The 23423-nt window shown below is 46.6% G+C and overlaps 1 protein-coding gene across 1 annotated transcript in view; it reads right to left on the reverse strand.

The window, feature by feature from the left end:
• dgki (diacylglycerol kinase, iota) overlaps positions 1-23423 on the reverse strand; it is a 265844-nt gene that overhangs the window by 108118 nt on the left and 134303 nt on the right. The window contains exons 25-27 of the mRNA XM_080191667.1: positions 22737-22762; positions 16709-16746; positions 7029-7149 (exon numbers count right to left, since the gene is read on the reverse strand). Of these exons, the coding sequence (XP_080047793.1) occupies positions 7029-7149; positions 16709-16746; positions 22737-22762 (185 nt within the window). The remainder of the gene's footprint in view (positions 1-7028; positions 7150-16708; positions 16747-22736; positions 22763-23423) is intronic.

The raw sequence follows: 23423 nt of genomic DNA on the forward strand, positions 1-23423 counted from the left end.
CATGGACAGGGACTGGCAGTGCTGACAGAGACTGAGAGTGCGGACAGAGACCGACAGTGCGGACAGAGATCGACAGCGTGGACAGCGACCGACAGTGCTGACAGCGACTGACAGTGCGGACAGAGATCGATAGCATGGACAGAGACCGACAGCGCGGACAGAGACCGACTGCACGGATAGAGACTGACAGTGTGGACAGAGACCGACAGCGAGGACCGAGGTCGACAGAGACTGAGAGTGCGGACAGAGATCGACAGCGCGGACAGAGACTGACAGTGCGGACAGAGATCGACAGTGTGGACAGAGACCGACAGCGCGGACAGCGACTGACAGTGCGGATAGAGACCGACAGTGAGGACCGAGGTCAACAGAGACTGACAGTGCGGACAAAGAGCAACAGTGCAGACAGAGAGCGACAGCGTGGACAGAGAGTGACGTTGCGGACAGTGACTGACAGTGCGGACAGCGACCGACAGTACGGTGAACGACTGACAGGGTGGACAGAGACCGACAGTGCGGACTGAGACCGACAGGATGGACAGCGACCGACAGTGTGGACAGAGACTGACAGTGCGGACAGCGACCGACAGTGCGGAGAACAACTGACAGTGTGGACATAGACTGACCGTGCGGACAGAGACTGACCATGCGGACAGAGACCGACAGTGTGGACTGAGACCGAAAGTGCGGACAGAGGCCGAGAGCGCGGACAGAGACCGACAGCGTGGACATAGACTGACAGTGTGGACAGAGACTAAAAATGTGGACAGCGACCGACAGTGCGGAGAACGACTGACAGTGTGGACAGGGACTGACCGTGCGGACAGGGACTGACAGTGCGGACAGAGGCCGACAGTGCGGACAGAGACCGATAGTGTGAAAAAGACCGACAGTGTGACCAGAGACACACAGTGTGGACAGAGACCGACAGCGCGGACAGAGACCGACAGTGCGGACAGAGATCGACAGCACGGGCAGAGACCGGCAGTGCAGACAGTGACTGACAGTGCGGACAGTGACTGACAGTGCAGACAGAGATCGACAATGCAGACAGAAAGCAACAGCATGGATAGAGACCAACAGTGCATACAGAGACCGAGAGTATGGACAGAGACCAGCACTGCCGTCAGAGACCGGCAGCATGGACAGTCACCGACAGTGCTGACAGAGACCGACAGTGCTGACAGAGACCGACAGTGCTGACAGAGACCGAGAGTGCGGACAGAGACTGAGAGTGCGGACAGAGACTGAGAATGCGGACAGCGACTGAAAGTGCGGACAGAGAGCAACAGTGCGGACAGGGGCCAACAACGCGGACAGAGACTGACAGTGCTGACAGCGACTGACACCGCAGACAGAGACCAACAGTGCGGACAGAGACCGACAATGCGGACAGAGACTGACAGTGCAGACAGTGACCGACAGCGGTACAGGGACCGGAACTGTGGACAGAAACCGAAGACAGAGATCGACAGCGCAGGCAGAGATCGACAGTGCGGACTGAGATCGACAGTGCGGACTGAGACCAACAGTGCAGACACAGACCGACCATGCGGACAGAGACCGACTGTGGACTGTGACTGACTGTTCGGACAGAGATCGACAGTGTGGACTGAGACCGAGAGCACGGACAGAGGCCGACATTGCGGACAGAGACTGACTGTGTGGACTTAGACCGACAGTGTGGACAGAGACTGACAGTGCGGACAGCGAACGACAGTGCGGAGAACGACTGACAGTGTGGACAGGGATTGACCGTGCGGACAGGGACTGACTATGCGGACAGAGGCCGACAGTGCGGACAGAGAGCGACAGTGTGAAAAAGACTGACAGTGCAGACAGAGACCGAGAGTACGGTCAGAGACCGGCAGCATGGACAGGGACTGGCAGTGCTGACAGAGACTGAGGGTGCGGACAGAGACCGACAGTGCGGACAGAGATCGACAGCGCGGATAGCGACCGACAGTGCTGACAGTGACTGACAGTGTGGACAGAGATCAACAGCATGGACAGAGAATGACAGTGCGGACAGAGACCGACTGCACGGATAGAGACTGACAGTGCGGACAGAGACCAACAGCAAGGACCGAGGTCGACAGAGACTGAGAGTGCGGACAGAGACCGACAGCGCGGACAGAAAGCGACGTTGCGGACAGTGACTGACAGTGCGGACCGCGACCGATAGTATGGTGAATGACTGACAGGGTGGACAGAGACCGACAGTGCGGACAGGGCATCGAGAGTGTGGACAGAGAGCAACAGTGCGGACAGAGAGTGACAGCACGGACAGAGACCAACAGCGCGGACAGAGATCGACAGTGTGGACAGAGACTGACAGCGCGGACAGAGACCAACAGCGCGGACAGAGATCGACAGTGTGGACAGAGACCGACAGTGCGGACAGAGACCGACAGTGCGGACAGAGACTGACAGTGAAGACGAGATCGACAGCACAGACAGAGATCAACAGTGCGGACTGAGACCAACAGTGCAGACACAGACCGACCATGCGGACAGGGACCAATTGTGGAGAGCGACAGTGTGGATGGAGACATACAGTGCGGACAGAGATTGACAGTACGCACAGAGACCGGCAGTGCGGACAGAGACCGACAGTGCGGAGAGAAATCGACAGCGCGGACAGAGACCGGCAGTGTGGACAGAGACTGACAGTGCGGACAGAGATCGACAGTGTGGACAGAGACCGACAGTGCGGAGAGAAATCGACAGCGCGGACAGTGACCGACAGTGCGGACTGTGACTGACAGTGCGGACAGCGACTGACAGAGCGGATAGAGACCGACAGCGAGGATCGAGGTCAACAGAGACTGACAGCGTGGACAAAGAGTGACAGTGCAGACAGAGAGCGACAGCGCGGACAGAGAGCGGTGTTGCGGACAGTGACTGACAATGCGGAAAGCTACCGACAGTACGGTGAATTACTGACAGGGTGGACAGAGACCGAGAGTGCGGACAGAGAGCAACAGTGCGGACAGAGAATGACAGCTCGGACAGAGACCGACAGGGCAGACAGAGACCGACAGCGCGGACAGAGACCGACAGCGCGGACAGAGACCGACAGTGCGGACAGTGACTGACAGTGCAGATAGCGACTGACAGTGCAGACAGAGACTGACAATGTGGACAGAGACTGACTGTGGACAGAGTCTGACAGTGCAGATAGTGACCAACAGTGGGACAGGGACCGGGACCGTGGACAGAAACCGACAGCGTGGACAGAGACCGACAGTGTGGACAGAGACCGACAGTGAAGACAGAGATCGGCAGCGCGGACAGAGACCGACAGTGCGGACAGAGACAGATAGCGTGGACAGAGACCGACAGTGCGGACAGCGACTGACAGTGCAGGTACAGGCCGACAGCGAGGACCGAGGTCAACAGAGACTGACAGCGCGGACAAAGACCGACGTTGCAGACAGTGACTGACAGTGCGGACGGCGACCGACAGTACGGTGAACGACTGACAGGGTGGACAACGACCGACAGTGCGGACTGAGACCGAAAGCGCGGACAGAGGCCGACATTGCGGACAGAGACCCACAGGGTGGACAGAGACTGACAGTGTGGACAGAGACTGACAGTGCGGACAGCGACCGGCAGTGTGGAGAACGACTGACAGTGTGGACAGGGACTGACCGTGCGGACAGGGACTGACAGTGCGGACTGAGACCGAGAGCGCGGACAGAGGCCGACATTGAGGACAGAGACCGACAGTGTGGACAGAGACCGACAGTGTGGACAGAGACTGACAGTGTGGACAGAGACCGACAGTGTGGAGAACGACTGACAGTGTGGACAGGGACTGACCGTGCAGACAGAGACTGACCATGCGGGCAGAGGCCAACAGCGCGGACAGAGACTGACAGTGCGTTCCGAGACCAAAAGGGCAAAAAGAGACCAACAGAGCAGACAGGGACTGACAGTGCGGACAGAGACCGACAGTGAGGTCAGAGACCGACAGCGCGGACAGAGACTGACAGTGCAGACAGAGACCGATAGCGCGGACAGAGACCGACAGTGCGGACAGAGACCAATAGTGCAGACAGAGACTGACAGCGTGAACAGCAACAGAGAGTGTGGACAGTGACCGACAGTGCGGACAGGCACTGACAATGTGGACAGAGCCGGACTGGATAGAGATAGACAGTGTGGATAGCAACTGACAGTGAGGACAGAGACCAACTGTGCGGACAGAGACTGATAGTGCGGACAGCGACCGACAGTACAGAGAACGACTGACAGTGTGGACAGAGACCGATAGTGCAGACAGTGACTGACAGTGGGACAGGGACTGACAGTGAAGACAGTGATCGACTGCGCGGATAGAGACTGACAGTGCGGACAGCGACTGACAGTGCGGATAGAGACCGACAGTGAAGATCGAGGTCGACAGAGACTGACAGTGCGGACAAAGAGCGACAGCACGGACAGAGAACAACAGCGCGGACAGAGAGTGATAGTGCAGACAGAGAGCGACAGCGCAGACAGAGGCCGACAGTGTGGACAGAGACTGACAGCGCGGACAGAGACCGACAGCGCGGACAGCAACAGAGTGTGGACAGTGACTGACCGTGCGGACAGAGACTGACAGCGTGGACAGAGACTGACCGTGCGGACAGAGACCGACAGTGTGGACATAGACCGAACGTGCGGACAGAGACAAACAGCATGGACAGAGACTGACTGCGCGTTCTGAGACCGAAAGGGCAAAAAGAGACCAACAGCGCAGACAGGGACTGACAGTGCGGACAGAGACCGACAGTGAGGACAGAGAGCAACAGTGCGGACAGAGAGTGACAGCACGGACAGAGACCGACAGTGCTGACAGGGAGCAACAGTGCGGACAGAGAGTGACAGCACGGACAGAGACCGACAGTGCAGACAGAGACCGACAGTTCAGACAGAGACCAACAGCGCGAACAGCGACAGAGAGTGTGGACAGTGACCGACAGTGCGGACAGGCACTGACAGTGTGGACAGAGACTGACTGGATAGACTTAGACAGTGTGGATAGTGACTGACAGTGATGACAGAGACCAACTGTGCGGACAGAGACTGATAGTGTGGACAGAGGCTGACTGTGGATAGAGATAGACAGCGTGGATTGCGACTGACAGTGCGGAAAGAGACCGATAGTGCGGACAGAAACTGACAGTATGGAAAGAGACTGACAGTGCAGAAAGAAACCAACAGAACGGACAGAGACCGACTGTGCAGACAGAGAACAACAGCACAGACAGAGACTGACAGTATGGACAGTGACCGTCAGTGCGGACAGAGACTGATAGTGCGGACAGAGACTGACAGTGCAGACAGAGATCGACACCGCAGACAGAGACCGACAGTGCAGACAGAGACTGACCGTGCGGACAGAGACCGATGGTGTGGACAGAGACCGACAGTGCAGACAGTGACTGACAGAGGGACAGGGACCGACAGTGATCGACTGCGCGGATAGAGACCGACAGTGCGGACAGCAACTGACAGTGCGGATAGAGACCGACAGTGAAGATCGAGGTCGACAGAGACTGACAGTGCGGACAAAGAGCAACTGTGCAGACAGAGAGCGACAGCACGGACAGTGACTGACAGTGCGGACAGCGACCGACAGTATGGTGAACAACTGACAGGGTGGACAGAGACCGACAGTGCGGACTGAGACTGACCGTGCGGACAGAGACCGAGACCGTAGACAGAGACCGACAGTGCGGACAGAGACTGACAGTGCGGACCGAGAGCGACAGTGCAGATAGACCGACAGTGCAGACACAGACCGTCAGAGTGGACAGAGACCGACAGTGTGAACAGACACTGATAGTGTGGATAGAGACTGACTGGATAGAGGTAGACAGCGTGGATAGTGACTGACAGTGCGGAAAGAGACCGATAGTGTGAACAGAGGCTGACAGTGCGGAAAGAGTCCAACAGCATGGACAGAGACTGACAGAGCGGACAGAGACCGACAGAGCGGACAGCAAATGGCAGTGCGGACAGAGACTGACAGTGTGGACAGAGACCGACAGCACGGACAGAGACCGATAGCGCGGTCAGAGACCGACAGCGCAGACAGAGACCAACAGTGTGGACAGAGACCGAAAGTGCCAAGAGAGACCGACAGTGCGGACAGAGACCGACAGTGCCAAGAGAGACCGACTGCGCGGACAGAGGCCGTTAGTGTGGACAAAGACCGGCAGTGAGGACAGAGACCAGCAGCGAGGACAGAGACCGACAATGTGGACTGCAACCGACAGTGCCCACAAGGACTGACAGAGGACACAGAGGCCAAAAGTGTGGACAGGGACTGACAGTGAGTATGCAGATTGACATTGTGGACAAAGATTGACAGTGCGGACAAAGGATTACAGTGTGGACAAGATGTGACACTATTTGCAGTGACTGACAGTGTGGACAAACTGATGCTGTGGACAGTGATTGACAGTGCAGTCAGAGATGGACAGTGCAGAACAGGACTGACAGTGTGGAGCTGGACTGACAGTGCGGAGATGGACTGACAGTGCGGAGATGGACTGACAGTGCGGAGAGGGACTGACAGTGCGGGGAGGGACGGACAGTGCGGGGAGGGACTGACTGTGCGGGGAGGGACTGACTGTGCGGGGAGGGACTGACAATATGGATAGAGACTGACAGTGTGGACAGAGACGGACAGTGTGGACAGAGACGGACAGTGTGGACAGACCCTGATAGTGTGGACAGAGACTGACAGTGTGGATGGAAACTGACGGTGTGGACAAAGATCGACAGTGTGGACAGACACTGACAGTGTGGATGGAAACTGACAGTGTGGACAAAGGTCGACAGTGTGGACAGAGATTGAATGTGTGCAAATAGATTGATAGTCTGGACACAGACTGACAGTGTGGCTGGGATTGACAGTAAGGATGTGGACTAACTGTTCAGAAGGGGACTTACAGCCCCTACTACACCACTGGACAATTTAAGAATTGTACACATTCGATGTGACATAGAAAGTTTGGTTCACAACTCACCATGTTCAATGATGTACTTCACAAGTTCTTTATGGCCATTCTTTGCAGCACAATGTAACACCGAGTATCCTTCAGAGCTGCTCACCATCAGACTCACTCCCTTATTGCAGGAATCTATGAACTAGGGTAACATTGATACACAACTTTGTATATTTCATGTTTAGTTGTTAATGTTAGACAGTTCAGGGCAATATACAACTCCCACAATACACAGCAATTGCTAATACAAGATGCAAGTTTTTTGCCTCCAACCTCAAATCTTCATTCAAACCTGAGGTAAATCAGGGACCAGAAAGGCCATTCAGTCTCTCGAAGCACGTTGTTCTAATAAAATAATATAATGTTATCCGACTGTATCTTGAGTGGTATCATTTCTAACACCATCTGGGTGTACACACTACATCGATGTTGACAACTATTGGAACTACTGTTCTCAGGATACCCCGATCTCAGGACACCCTGCTCTCAGGACAACCCAATCTCAGGGGATCATGTCCTCCCTGCCTCTGTCTTCCAACAGAACATTGTTAAGAATGGCTGATGGAAAAGATCAGGGTGCATTAGGACGTGCAGCATTGTGGACAGAAGATCAGTCCATTGAGCTGCATTATGCAGCAATCATCTGCATCTTACATATGCAAACTTCTAGCTCTTTATTGTTTGTTACAATTACAAAAAGGCAAAAATTGGAGAACTTGTTGGCAACTTTAGCTAACAAATATTTAAGATCAGAATTTGTCCTTTTTTAATCATTTGATTTTGTCTACTTTTGTTGTCCATCCCTTGGTACTCTTGGGAAGATAATAACAGTCCATCTCCTTGAGTTGTCGAAGTCCACATGGTGATGGTGTTTCCATGGCTGCATTAGGTAGAGAATTTCTGGATCTTGAACCAGTGATCGTAAAGGAACAAGACAGGATGGTGTGTGATATGGGGGTGATGGTTTTTGGATACACAAATGACCTGTAGGACTGCTGTTTTATTCTGCCTGGCGTCAATGGATTACACATCCTATCCTATCTCAAAGTGGATAGTGATTAGCAGCAGTTTAAGATATGATCCCTTAAAAGTACATCACAACAATGGCATGATGAATGATGAAAAGTTGGGCTTGGATTGTTTAAGTAAACTCAGCCACTTGGGACAACAAAGGCAATTTTCACACAGCAAATTTACTGTAGAAGAAAATATCCAAGGTGTTTCACAGAGAGGTGAGCAACATGAATGTTGCTATATAAAAGAATTGTTGATTGCTTTCAGAGCTGATTACATGATTTGATAGTGATGTCATTAGGGTGCTGCCACAAGCACCTGTTTTACTTTTGGTTTTGTATTCTGCAGTACAAAGAACATCTCTTTCAATAAACCTGCTGTATGTTGGTTTGATTTAAAATGTACAAACCTAATCTTTTCTTTTTGTGCAAATGCCCCTAACACAATTAGGACATTACAAAAAGAAAATCAGTGAAGAGTCGGAATTTTGATTCATGAAGAACATAAAAGAGAAATCTTAAGAAAACTGAATATTAGCAAGCTAAAAAAAATTACAACAGTATTAAAGACTCAAGTGTGCCAGTGCCAGGAAAATCAAGTAGGGAAAATCTCTCTGGGGTTTTAAAAGAGGTGGGGGGAGGGAGTTCCAGTCAGAGAAAGGTGAGGTTCCTGGTAGTATCTGGCACATTTAAAAAGGAATGCTTTGCTATACAGTTGGGATCATTTGAAAGAAAAAGGACATCAAGTCAACAGTCTCCAAGATGAAAAAAAGGAGTACTAGGAAAAATATATACTGAACAGTTTTGAGCTGCTAGTATCTGCAAGAGAAATAGAGGGCTAATTAGGATACATGAAGCTTTTCAATGAAGAAATAAATCATGGAGTTCCTATACAGTGTTTTCAGTACTTTGTACAAGCGAATAAAATTGTAGACGAGTTGCAAATACAAGCTTTTCTCTCTGCAATAGGATGTAAAACCTACAATTTGCTCTGTGCTTTGGTTCATCCAAGAAAGCCAGAAAAAAACTTAGAATGACTTGACAAGATCCTTGAAGAGCATTACTCTCCAAAGTCACTGACCATCACAGAATAGTTCAGGTTCCACCGAAGGAATCAAATGTACTGCAAAAGTGTTACTCGGTTTGTGGCAATCTTAAAAAGGCTGGCACAGAATTGTGTGTTTGGCAAATCCTGAGAAGATGCTATTCATAATTATCTAGTTTCTGGACTCCAAATGAGCTATCCAAATAAGATTTTTATTGAACATGCTTTGACTTTAAAGATAGCAGTAGAAATTGCAGTGTCGATAGAACAGGCTGCTAAGGAGGCTTCACAATTTAGAGCAGGAATGAAGATCCATAAGTTGGAAACTGCCCATAAGAAGTCAAAATAACAACAAGCATATCACCATTGTGCCAAAATGGGCCAGAAGTGAATGCTGGAAGCATATGCAATGGAAGAATTGTGGCAAAATGGGTCTCGTTACAAAAGCTTATTGGTGTAGACCAGCTTCCTTTGAGAAAATATGGGTACCTTCAAGAAGAAGAATAAGTTGCGTTCCACAAAAAAGATTACAACATGAGAGAAAAGAATTATAACTGTGAATAAATCAATGTCCAGAAATCAGATGAAGTGTTCTCACTGAACATCTTATCTATATATGGACAGTTAAGTGGACAACATATTAGGATGTAGGTTGATACTGGTACTTCTGCATCCTTAATTCCTGAGACTACATAGCAACAAAAACTGAAACATTTTCCTTTACAATCAGTTGATGTGCTTTTAAGGACATATACATATGAGATTGTGCCGTCAAATGGTTACATTATAGTCAATGGACAAACAGTGGAGTTGCCTCACACCATGTGGTCTGTGGTAATTTTCCAGCTCTAGTTGTTATCATGAGGTATACTACAACTAAACAAACCATTGAAAAACTTGACACCATTTTTGCAGTATCAGGACAAATTGTTAGCAATAATCCATCACAGTCTATTTCACAAGCATTTGAGAATTATCTCAAAATAAATGTTATTCAAAATATAAAATCCACACCTTATCATCCATCGACTAATGGATTAGCTGAAAAATGTATACAATCCTTGAAACACTGTTTAAAATCTTCAAAAGAACACAGTTCGTTATCATGTTGTGAGAATAGCTTTTTGGCATCTTATAGAAACACTACTTGAGGCTACTGAAAGTTCACCTGCATTACTACTCTTAAAGAAAAAGTTGAGAGCTATGTCTGATTAGTTATTGCCTCCAGAGACTTTAGATGTAGCAGAGCATCAACAATATTCTCAAGTTGCTAGATGAGAAGTGAGGGCAAAACAACACTCATTTCAACAAGGAGATTAAGTGTTAGCGTATAATTATGTCACCAGTGAGAAATGTGTAGCAGCCATAGTTTTACCAATTGGTCTAATTTCTTATATGGTTCAAACTGAAGATGAAATAGTTTGATAATGCTATGCTAACCAATTGTTGCCATCTCAATGATTTCTCAGAATCATCTGAAGAACTACCAATTTATTTAGACCCTAAGTATTTTGAATACTAATACAGAAGGCTTAGCTGAATCTGAGTTGTCTAATGATTGTGTCTTAGCTACTCTACTGCATGAAAATGAGTTCAAAGAGCAGATGTGTTGACTGAAGTTCCATATCATTCTTCTAGGGTCAAATCCAGCCAAATTCCAGAACATTGTACACAACCAAAAGGGAATATACATCATCCTGATCAACTTTTTTACTGACTGTGTATAATGATTAATGATGCGTAGTACTGTGGCTGGAATATTATTGATCCTATACAAAGAACAGTTCAGCACAGGAAACAGGCCCTTCGGCCCTCCAAACCTGTGCCGCTCATCGGTCCAACTAGACCATTCGTTTGTATCCCTCCATTCCCAGGCTGCTCATATGACTATCCAGGTAATTCTTAAACGATGCCAGCGTGTCTGCCTCCACCACCCTACTTGGCAGTATATTCCAGACCCCCATCACCCTCTGTGTAAAAAACGTCCCTCTGATATTGGAGTTATACCTCGCCCCTCTCACCTTGAGCCTGTGACCCCTCATGATCGTCACCTCCGACCTGGGAAAAAGTTTTCCACTGTTCACCTTATCTATACCCTTCATAATTTTGTACACCTCTATTAGGTCTCCCCTCATTCTCCGTCTTTCCAGGAAGAACAACCGCAGTCTACCCAATCTCTCCTCATAGCTAAGACCCTCCATACCAGGCAACATCCTGGTAAACCTTCTCTGCACTCTCTCTAAAGCCTCCATGTCCTTCTGGTAGTGCAGCAACCAGGATTGGATACAGTACCCAAATGTGGCCTAACGCGCGTTCTATACAGCTGCAACATCAGACTCCAGCTTTTATACTCTATACCCTATAAAGGGAACCATACCACATGCCCTCTTCACCACATGTATAATTTTTTTTGTCATGGCTACAGAAGTAAAGGAGAAAGGATGTTATATATTTAAAAGGGTTGCAAGTTGCTTTAGTAGCTAATCACATGATTTGATGGTGCTATTGTAGGGTGTTGCCACAAGCTGCTATTTCACTTTCAGTTTTGTATTCCACAGTGCAGAGAACATCTCTTTCAATAAACCTGCTGTATGTAACTTTGAATTTACGGGCTCGATTTTACCTTCGCATTGTACCCATTTTTGGGTGCGAAAACTTGGTAAAGTCGGGTGTGAAGTGAGTAGTGCGATCTGCACCCGCCTCCACTCCAGATCTCCCTTTACCAAGGCCTGAAAATGGTCGCGATTGGAACCATGCCCAAGACAAGCGCGACAGCCATTTAGACGCATTTGTATGCATTTATTGTAGTGTATTTGACAAATGGAAAAGGAAGTTGTGAAGCACAGGATTCTGATGCAGGCATTTCAGAGGGGATGAGAGTCAGCAGCTGAAGGCAGAGACCTCATCATGGGGTGAAGTGTGGCATCAGGGGAAGGGGGGGCAAACAGAAGGCTAGAGTCAGCGGGATGCTGGAGGAAGGTTGTAACACTGAGAAATAGGGAGGGTGAGGCCATGGAAGTATTCAAACACAAAGATAAGAATTTGAAATTTTGATACTATTAGTTACCAAAGTAGATCAGCGAGGAAAGGTTAATGAGTGATCAGAACTTGATGTGGGATAGTGTTTTAGCTGAATTGAAGCTATTGGAGGATGGAATGATGCCATTGGAGTAATTAATTCTGGAGAAATGGGATTACGTGGGAGTGAGGATATGTTTCAGAAACAGTCAGCGTTTAATTATCTGGCCTTTCCTGCCAGGTTTCCCAACGGGCAAGACTCATGAAATGGCGTGGACATTGGCAGGACTGGAAGATCCCAACAGTAGCCAACGGCAAGCTGCTTTTGCCACAGGAAAACACACTGTGGGAGGACCAGAAAATCCCACTCGCAGTCTCTTAGACTGAGAGGAGATGGAGTCGGAATCTCAGATTTGAATAGCATGCTGAGTGTATGAGCAGTCAGATTCAGTGCATCCTACATATATTAAATACTGTAGTCTCAGTTTGTTTGAGGGGGTCAAAAGTGAGTACACAGGTTACGTTCACCAGTCCAAGTGAATTGCTCTTATCTGCAGAGTGCTTAACTTTTAAAATGTTAAGTTTGCACCCACAACCAGGCAATGTTAAGTATTCCATTTCACTCCAGATCTGAACCTCTTGGACAGAGGAAAGGTCATGTAATGATTTGAGATGAACAAAAATCCTTGACAATTAAGTGTCCATAGCATCTATGTAGCTTCAGGCAGTTGGACTGCAGGTAACTCCTCTTCTCAGGCCTGGCTTATTAAGGGTGCTCTTTCAATACTTGTACATGCGGCGTGGTGGCACAATAGTTAGCACTGTTGCCTCACAGCACCAGAGACCCTGGTTTGATTCCCAGCTTGGGTCTCTATCTGTGTGGAGTTTGCATGTTCTCCCCTTGTCTGCGTGGGTTTCCTCCAAGTGCTCTGGTTTCCTCCCACCGTCTGAAAGACGTGCTGGTTAGGTGGATTGGCTATGCTAAATTTAAGCCTCTGTATACCCAAACAGATGCTGGAGTGTGGTGACTAGAGGATTTTCACAGTAACTTCATTGCAGTATTAATGTAAGCCTACCCGTGAAATTAATAAACTTTATGGCTTTTTGCATCCAAAGTCTGTTGTATGTGATATAGTACAGTTATACTAAGTTGCAATAGGATCCTATCTTAACAAATGAAATGCTCCAATCCCTGAATAGGTGGTTTTAATAAGCTGTAGCTATGCTACACTATACTCCTACCATATATGTTGTAGCACTAGAGGTTTCGAGGATGCCACACAGATACTGTTTCCCAGTTGGTAAGCTATGTATCCAAGACCAACCCTTCATTCTGTTTTCCCCCTGAATGGCTGGGAGTTCCTCTTTGTTCCTCTGTAATGTTCAGCAAAGAGAGTATTGCTGAGAAGAGGCACAGCTTTTCGTCTTGCACTCATTGGGACAGGTTTGTAAGAAAAGCAAATCTAAACAGAACAACACTTTACACTGCATGAGAGGAGAGTAATAAATGTGTTGGCAAGTGGACTCTGATTGGTAAGAGGAGTTTTCATTGAGCATACACCAGAGAACAGTAAGGTTTTGTTTAAATTCATATCAGGCAAGACAATTCTCATTGGTCAATGATTTGCTATTGGAAATGAGCCAGGGAATGGCTGCCCCTGATTTTTTTGTTTAGTTGTGTAGCCAACCGAGCCAGCTAAAATGGTGTTTTGTAAAGCATTCTGGGACAATTGGGCAAGAAACTAAACCGACAGGCTGCAGTTTAAAGACAGACAGAGACAAACAGGCTGCAACCCTGATGAGTGAATAAACAGGATATGGGCCATCTCCAGGATGAAAGAGACTTTCTGGTCACACTGGGTTGTGTGCCAGACATAAGGGCACCGTGAATCCTTATTTAGGAGGAAGGTATGTGACCTATGTGCCTACAACACCTACAGACATGGTCACTGGGGCCACACCCAGAGATCGGTGTGGTAGTACCTGATTGGACTGTCATTGATCAGGGCGATCAAGTCCTGATCGATTGATTGGCAATGGCCAAAAAGGGGCGTGAAACCAAACGGGGTATAAAGGATGCTGCACAACCAGGAATCTCTCTCTTTCTCTGACCCCACGATCAAGCTACAACAATGGTGAACATCGCCAGCAAGAGGAGAGCCACCGCACCCGAGAAGAAAGAAAGACTACAGCCAGAATGCCAGACCAGACCAAAGGACCAAACTACACAGACAACTACCAAAACCAGCGCACAGATAAAGGCCAATATCTGTTTGGGTACTTGTCAGTCATGCAAAGTTACATCAAGGTCTTGTATTGTACTTGAACGTTAGTATTTTCTGCAGGATAATTTATCGTTGGTCGGGTGGGTGATTATTGATTGTGTGGGTTTAAATAAATATTGTTTGTACCAATAAGATGTCTACTCAAAGTTATTTGTCCACCGTATAAGGGTTAAAACAGACTGATTTTACAACAGTTGGAAAAGACACAATTCTTTCTGTTTATAAACAGAAAACTAATGCTGCACCCGATGCTACACCAAAAAACTCCTCTTTGGCGAATAGCTGAGCGGTTACTGAGCTCACCTACCAATCGACAGCTACAGAGTTTAAATCCTCCCAGGACAAGCTGGATTCAATAAATCTGTTAATTAGTGGGCCAGCACCAAAAAAGTGATCGTGCAAGTTAACTGGTTGTTGGAAACACCCAAGTGGTCATTAATGAGGTTCAGGAACAAGAACCTGCCATCCTGACCTGTTTAAAAAAGGCTGTTTCATAATAAATGAAATCTTTAAAGTATTGAATATTATAGAAATAACTGTTGCTTTCTTCCATATTAAGAAATAATCCATAGCAATCTTCTGAGCTGACAGACACAAAATGGTGTGAGTCTGTAACCTCTACAAGGAGAGGACTCCAATAAAATGCACATTCCTAAAGCCTGATTAAAGTGGCATCTCATACATAAAGAACATGGCTGAGCAATGGTTAAATAGGGTGGCCTGGCATGTGATAAGCCAGCAGATAACTTAATGGACCTTTTGTTTGAAATAGGAGAGATTGCCTTGATCATTTGTTCAGCACCAGTGGATAATTGAATAAGTGATTGGCAAAAGATGCCCAGAAATAAGGTTTATTATCAGGCTGTGAAGAGCGGGGGTGGGGGGGGGGGCGCGGAATCACTCTTTTTATTGTTTCATACATCATTGCTGGCAAGATTAGCATTTACTGCCCATCCTCAATTGTTCTTGCTGGCCATTTAAGAGTCAACATGTAGACCTAACTAGGTAATGACAGCAGATTTCCTTCTCTAAAAGGCATTAGTGAACCAGATAGGTTTTTATAATAGTTGCTTCATGGTCATTAGGCTTTTAATTCCAGACTTTTATTGAATTCAAATTCACATCTGCCACGGTCCCCAGAATATTACTTGGATCTCTGGATTATTCGTCCAATGACAATGACCACTATGCCTTCTGATAAGAAAAAGCTTCTTGAAGTGAGTGGATCAATGCTAGCTCCAACTTAACATCTCATGTTAGTTCAAAACAGAGCAAAGCTTTTTGAAGTTATCTATGCTGGCTTTGGCCTAACACTTCAGTCATCTCAAGAAGCTAAAGCTCCAGAGATCAGCTTCACCTGTTGGTTTGTCTGATCCAGGCTTAGTAAACTGTTCTGAGAAGACTATCACAGTCAGTCATGGAAATCCGTCTCTCTCTGCTTTTCCTGTCTCGTCATCCAATCCGGGACCAGTAAACTATTCTCAACTGTTAGGGGTCATATATCCTTTCTGCCCATTTAAATTATGTACCATTTCTAACCTCTTGCCACTTAAAAAAAAACTACTTTCAAATCATCCACAACTCCAAGTTTTGTCTTGTACAATCTGTGATTCCAGGATTAGATCTTCTAGACCTGGTCATATGCAACTAGTCCCACACTTCATGGTTAACTCTTACTGACCTTGGAGCAACTAGGGACAAACAATCTTTGCAGCCTCGCTAGTGCTGTCCAACAGCTAACAAAATAAAAGCTCCATAAATGATCTCCTGCTCTGCTCATCCCTGAAATATTGCTGATTGCTTTAGGCATATTTGCTGCAGCTTCAATAAGGCCATGTAGGTATCAAGTAAAGTCTCAGTAAGTTCATACACTCTGTGCTAGTCATAGTGAACAAGTACTAAACAAAGTACCCAACTACCACCACTGCATTTGCTGCATCAAAGTTGGCAACACCCTCCATTAAGAGGAAATGGCCAAATGCCATGACCACTAGGCTACTGTGTTATAACGTGTCTCCTTTCCATGTGTTATATATTGTTGTATTATTTATATATATCTGTAAAGAGCTGGGATTAATTAGCTGGGAACAAATAGTTATGTGCAAGTGTTCTGGGTGTCACAGTTCACGCTGTACTAAAGACCATATAATGTGCAACTGAACCATTTCAAAAGAACCAGTTCTTTCTTGTGTACAAAGCAGCATGGTAAGTTAAGCATAAAGGGTTCTGATTTCACCAAGCTTAAAGTGTGATTATTACCAATCTGACAAGCAAAGGACAATAAGAATGTATAGCACCCAGTAATGTATAATTTGCCCAAATTCCAGTCTGCTCCATTACCTTCTGTAGATCACCCTCTAGGACTGAATGAAGAAGTTCTGAAAGAAAGACAAGGGCCAACATGTTAAACACAAAAGAGAACATAATGTACTACCTAATCAGCTGTTTAAAACACCTGCCTATCCAGTGCTGGTTAATAACATCCTTTGAAAAACTATAAGCGCTAAAGATCAAAATGTAGTCTTAAAATTTTCATTAAGACTTCTTCCTCTCTACCTTGTTTCCAAACAGAATATTAGGGAATGGACAGTTAAGAAGGAGGGCGGCACAGTGGTTAGCACAGCTGCCTCACAGTGCCAGGGACCCAGGTTCAATTCCCAGCTTGGGTCACTGTTTTTGTGGAGTTTGCACATTCTCCCTGTGTCTGCACGGGTTCCCTCTGGGTGCTCCGGTTTCCTCCCACAGTCTGAAAGTCATGCTCATTAGTTGCATTGACCCGAATTGCCATTGGATTGTGGCAACAAGGGGAGTTTCACAGTGACTGTAGTGCAGTGTTAATATAAGACTTACTTGAGACTAATAAATAACTTCTTTTACATAATTTCTATAAGGATTCCAGTTGGCAGAAAATTTGGATGAATTAGCAAAGTCGAAATAGGGATAAGAAAAGTAACAGGAGACCAAGAGAAAGATAACCAGAACCTTTTTACAAGTATGATGTGTATTCTAAATAGATGCAAAATTCTTGATATGCTTAACCTGCATGACACAAAATGGCAGGAGGGTGGGGTAACCAAAGCAAAGATGAATTAACTGAAGGGGGACTACAGAGTAAGATCCAGAGGAAGAGCAGGCAAGGTATTCTTACTAATGAAAGAGGGTCTGGTGTACTGAAATGCAATTGTTTCAATGCAAGAAGTGTAACAGGTAAGGCAGACGAACTTAGAGCTTGGATTAGTACTCGGAACTGTAACGTTGTTGCTATTACAGAGAATTGGTTAAGGGAAGGACAGGATTGGCAGCTTAACGTTCCAGAATACGGATGTTTCAGGTGGGATAGAGGGGGATGTCAAAGGGGTGGGGGAGTTGCACTACTAGTTAAGGAGAATATCACAGTTGTACTGCAGGAGGACACCTCAGAGAGCTCATACAGTGAGGTAACATGGGTAGAGCTCAGGAACAGGAACGGTGTAGTCACAGTGTTAGGGGTTTACTATAAGCCATTCAACAGCCAGCAGGAGATAAGAGAACAGATATGTAGGCAGATTTTGGCAAGGTGTTAAAGTAACAGGGTTGCTGTGGTGGAAGATTTGAACTTCCCCTATATTGACTGGGACTCAGTTAGTGCTATGGAGCAGAGTTTGAAAGGAGCATCTAGGAGGGCTTCTTGAAACAGTATGTAGATAGTCCAACTAGGGATATGGCTGTACTGGATCTGGTATTGGGGAATGAGCCTGACCAAGTGGTTGTCATCAGTAAGGGAGCAGTTCAGGAACGCTGACCACAATTCAGTAAGTTTTAAGGTACTGATGGATAAAGATAAGTGTAGTCCTCAAGTGAAGGTGCTAAACTGGGGGAAGGCTAATTACAACAATATTAGGCAGGAACTGAAATGTAGATTGGAACAGATGTTTGAGGGCATATCAACATCTGACATGTAGGAGGCTTTCAAGTGTAAGTTGATAGGAAATCAGCCCCGGCACATTGCTGTCAGGATGAAGGATAAGTATGGCAAGTTTCGGGAATCTTGGATAATGAGAGATACTGTGAGCTTAGTCAAATAGAGAAAGGAAGTATTTGTCAAGGATTGGAGGCTGGCAACAGGTGAAGCAAGTGTGGAATACAAGGCAAATAGAATAAATCTTAAGCAAGGAGTAAGGAGGGCTAAAAGGGGTCACGAAAAGTCATTGGCCAGCAGGATAAATGAGAATCCCAAGGCTTTTTATACTTATATAAATGTAGGACGTGTAGATAGTTTGAGTCATGTGAGAGCAAAAAGGAGATATTGGGAGTCTTGAGAAACATTAAGGTAGACATGGCCCCAGAGCCTGATGGAATACACCCCAGAATACTGAGAGAGGCAAGGGAGGAAATTGCTAGGGCCTTGAGAGAAATCTTTATATCCTTACTGGTTGCAGGAGAGGGCCCTGAGGATTGGAGGTTAGCCAATGTTGTTCCTTTATTTAAAAAGGGTAGCAAGGATAATCCAGGTAATTACAGGCTGGTGAGCCTTGCATCAGTGGAAGGAAAATTATTGGAGAGGATTCTGCAAGATAGGATTTACTCCCTCTTGGAAATACGTGGACACATTAGCAAGAGGCAACATGTTTTTGTGAAGGGGAGATCATGTCCCACTAGCTTGATCGAGTTTTTCGAGGACGTGATGGAGATAATTGAAGGTAGGGTAGTGGATATTGTCTACACGGACTTCAGTAAGGCCTTTGACAAGGTCCTTCATAGCAGACTGATATAGAAGCTGAAGTCGCATGGGGTCAGAGGTGAGCTGGCAAGATGGATACAGATGGAAAACAGAGGATAGCAATCGAAGGATACATTTCTGAATGGAAGGCTGTGACAAGTGCCATTCTTCAGGGATCAGTGCTGGGATGTTTCTAAGATATATATAAATGATTTGAAGGAAAATGTAATTGGTTTGATTAGTAAGTTTATGGATGATGCAAAGGTTGGTGGATTTGCAGATAGCGATGAGGACCATCAGAGGACGTGACAGGACGTAGATCGGTTGGAGACTTGGGCAGAAAGATGTCAGGTGGCGTTTTATCTGTAAAAATGTGAGATGATGCATTTTGGAAGATCTAATAAAGATAGGAAATATACAGTAAATGACAGAACCCTTAAGAATATTGATAGGTAGAGGAATCTGGGTATACATGTACACAGGTCACTGAAAGTGACAGTGCAGGTGGAGAAGGTAGTCAAGAAGGCATATGACGAGCTTGCCTTCATTAGCCAGGGAATTGAGTTTAAAAATTGGCAATTCATGTTGTAGCTTTGTAGAACCTTAGTTAGACTGTACTTGGAATATAGTTCAATTCTAGTCACCACACTACCAGAAGGATGTGGAAGCTTTGGAGAGGGTACAGAAAAGATTTACCAGGACGTTGCCTGGTATGGAGGGCATTAGCTATGAGGAGAGGTTGGAGAAACTTGTTTTGTTCTCACACAGGAACAATGGAGGTTGAGGGGCCAACCTGATAGAAGTCTACGAGATTATGAGGACATAGACAGAGTGGATAGTCAGAAGCTTTTTCCCAGTGTGGAAGAATCAATTAATAGGGGGCACAGGTTTAAGGTATGAGGGGCAAGGTTTAAAGGAGATGTATAAGGCAGGTTTTTTTTACACAAAGGGTAGTGGGTGCCTGGAATTCGCTGTTGGAGGAGGTAGTGGAAGCAGATTCGATAGTGATTTCTAAGGGGTGTCTGGACGAATACGTGAATAGGATGGAATGGAAGGATATGGTCCCTGGAAGGGTAGGGGGTTTTAGTTCAATTGGTCAGCATGGTCAGTGCAGGCTTAGAGGCCGAAGGGCCTGTTACTGTGCTGTAATTTTCTTTATTCTTTGTAAAATGTCTTTTGCTGACAGAACCACTGCAGTTAAAAGCTGATGTTACGAAAGTATCTATCAGTGAGCTTGTTGGCTGAGGATGGTTGAAACAGTAGAGGAATGAGCCACTCTGTCAGTTTTGGATTGGCAGCTGTTCAGTGGGATAGTGAGTTTCATGTTTAACAATCATTCAGTTATGATGATCACTTGGGATCTGTCCCAACCATAGTATTATCTATAAGATGTGCTGCAGCACATTGTTAAGGCTTCCTTGACAGCACCTCCCAAACCTACAATACTACCATCAAGAACAAAACAGGTAGCAGATGTATGGGAATGCAGCACCTCTAATTACTGCTCCAAGTAACTCAATACTGACTTAGAAATATATCACTGTTCTTTTATCATCACTGGGTTAAAATCCTAGAACTCCATACCAAACAGTGCGGTGGTGTACTGACATCACCACATAGTCAGCAGTGGTTCGAGAAAGCTGTTCACCACTACTTTGTCAAAGGCAATTAGATAAGAAGCTAATGAGGGTTTTGGCAGTGACCAGCACATCCCAGGAATGTATTTTATTACAAAATCATTACTATTTGCTAAAAAAATTCTGTGGCCATCATTTTGTTCAGGAAGTGGTCAGCAGATTGCTGAGGTTGGATGTCCTGGGGGGTGGTGGGCCCTGATTCTCCCAACCTGCTGCACTGCTCAAGCAGTGCAGTGGGCCAGGAGACATCAGCAGAGGCTGTTTAGCAGGCTGCCCACTGGGCGCCATGGCCTCCACACCTCAAATTTATGGTGTCGTCAGCTCTGGAAATCGGCGCACAGCTGATTTGAATATTAAAATCTTCATTTTAAATTTTAGTAGTGGGCCCTGGACTGAAGTCTCCAGGCCGGCTAGCCTCCCACCATCCACCAGCGCCCCCACCCAACCCGCCAAGAATGTTTCACTCCAGCAATAACTGCTAACAAGGATCTGGCGGCCCAACCCCGCTGGAGTGAAGGAAGGAAGGCCATGAAGGCCTCTCAGGTGATTGGAGTAAGAGAGGGGATGCCCCCTGCGTACTGGGGAGAGAGGGGTGTCCCACTGCCATAGGGATCCATGGCAGAGGAAGGAAAGGGGCTGATCAGAGATGGCCATCAGGAGGGGGGTGCTGGGGACGAGGGACTGCAGGGTGGTGGAGGTGTGGTCAGGACTGCTGAGGAGGGAGAGGGGTGGAGGCCAGAGCAGGGGAGATCAAGGCAGGCTGGGGTGATGGGGGAGCGTCGGGGCTGGCCTGGAGAGGTCTGGGAGACCTGTGATTGAGTCATGGGCGGTCACTGCGCTGGCCAGCAATTGGGAGGCCAGCAGTGCAAGGTTACTGTGCATGTGCCACCACTATGACAGATCAGCCCATGCGCAGTAGCCCGCTCAACACTATGCTGCTGGCCTTTCCAGCTGGAATAACCACCACTCCATGATTTTCAATGTGAATCCCACTAGGGCTCCCTGTGATGCGCAGAGTGTGAGAGATTCATTTTGAAAATCCTGCTTTAAAAAAAATCAGTGGGCGTTACTCCTGTTTTTATGTGAATTCGAATTTTTGGGGGGAGAATCCCAGCCCAGGTCTTAAGATTCACATTCCAAACCCATGCCAACTTCCATGTAGAAGGACAAGGGCAGCAGATACATGGGAACACCACGTGCAAATTCCCCGCCAAGCCATTCACCATTCTGACTTGGAAATATATCGCCATTCCTTCGCAGTCACTGAGTCAAAGCCCTGAGGTTCCCTCCCTAATAGCATTTTGGACAGCAGCGGTTCAAGAAGATAGCTCATCACCACCTTCTCAGGGACAATTAGGAATGGCAATAAATGCTGGTCAGCCAGTGATGCCCATGTCCCACAAATGAATTTAAAAAAAAGTAGAGGAGTTAGATTGTAAAGAAAATTAAAATATTAAAAGCTGGGAAATGGATAGAAGTGTATTCCAGATGTCTTGCACTCACAAGTCTTAAAGCAGCCCCAGACAGAAATCTTTGCTTCTGCTAATTCAGCAGTCTACAGGCCCCAACCCAGTGTTAATTTTTTTTACTCCTGAAGGGTATCCTCAAGAACTCACTCCAGAGAGGCATCAGGGAACATGGATATTTATTGTAGGTCTTACTCGCTCCATGCTCCAAACAATAATTGCCCTCTCACGCCACACTCAGGGTCACCTGATCCATTCCCATGAAGGGGCTATGCCTCATCATACATAACACAAAGCAAAGTACTTTCTGAGTTTCCTCTCAGCTCACAGTGCCTTTGTTGTGGACCTTTTGACAGACACATTCTGTCCATGTGGAACCTAGGAAAAGACAGTTCTTAGCAAGGGCTGATCATGAGGAGTTTAGGGAAGACAAGCGCATACTTCAGTATGAAAGACATTTGTTATGAAGAGCTCAGGGAAAGTCTTTAAGGTTGCTGAGCTTGTCTGAAACAGCAGCAGAAACCCCTCCGAAGAGATTATTGAGAGAAATTAACAGAACGAATTACCTTTTTCCTCGGAGGACGTGGGAGGCCTGAGGAGAGAAGAAAATAAAATGTTTTATGGGAATCAGGAATGTGCAACTAATCTGTTTATACTGATATAATCTGAAATTTCAGTATAATTTCAGTATAATCTGAAAGTCCTTGAAAATATCACAGACATGTGCACTGGAATTCAACCGCCCCACCTGCTACAGAATCGGACAAAAGAAATGTCCGTTGATTGATGAGATTTTCCAGCCTTGGGCCGAGTAAGACTATAAGATCTCTTCCCTGGTGATGAACTAAGTGCTCAATGGTGCTACAATGCGAGTGTTTCATATGGAACAGGAGGAGCACAGAAAGGTACAATGCCCCTCACAGTTTCAGGCAGGTAGGAATATTGTCAGGGTTTGGAGGTTGGGAATGTTGGGATTGGAGTTTGGCATTGCTTTTTGGGATAAATAGTGTCAGGAATGTGGTCTGGGTTGTGACTGTGGGAAACATCAGGAATCCGAAGTGGGAGGAATGTTATCAGGACAAGAGTGTGGGGAATAGCGTTGGGTTCAAGAGTGTGGAGAATAGCGTTGGGTTCAAGAGTGTGGGAAATAGTGGGGTGAGGTGGTGGTGGTGGTGGTGGTGGGATCTGTTTCAACTCCGTCCAGCACTTAGAATCAAAATAGGACCCACTGTGTTAAATGTGAAGGATTCATA

The sequence above is a fragment of the Carcharhinus amblyrhynchos genome, chromosome 6 (genome assembly GCF_965287045.1).
Source record: "Carcharhinus amblyrhynchos chromosome 6, sCarAmb.v2.hapA, whole genome shotgun sequence".
NCBI classification, from domain to species: domain Eukaryota; kingdom Metazoa; phylum Chordata; class Chondrichthyes; order Carcharhiniformes; family Carcharhinidae; genus Carcharhinus; species Carcharhinus amblyrhynchos.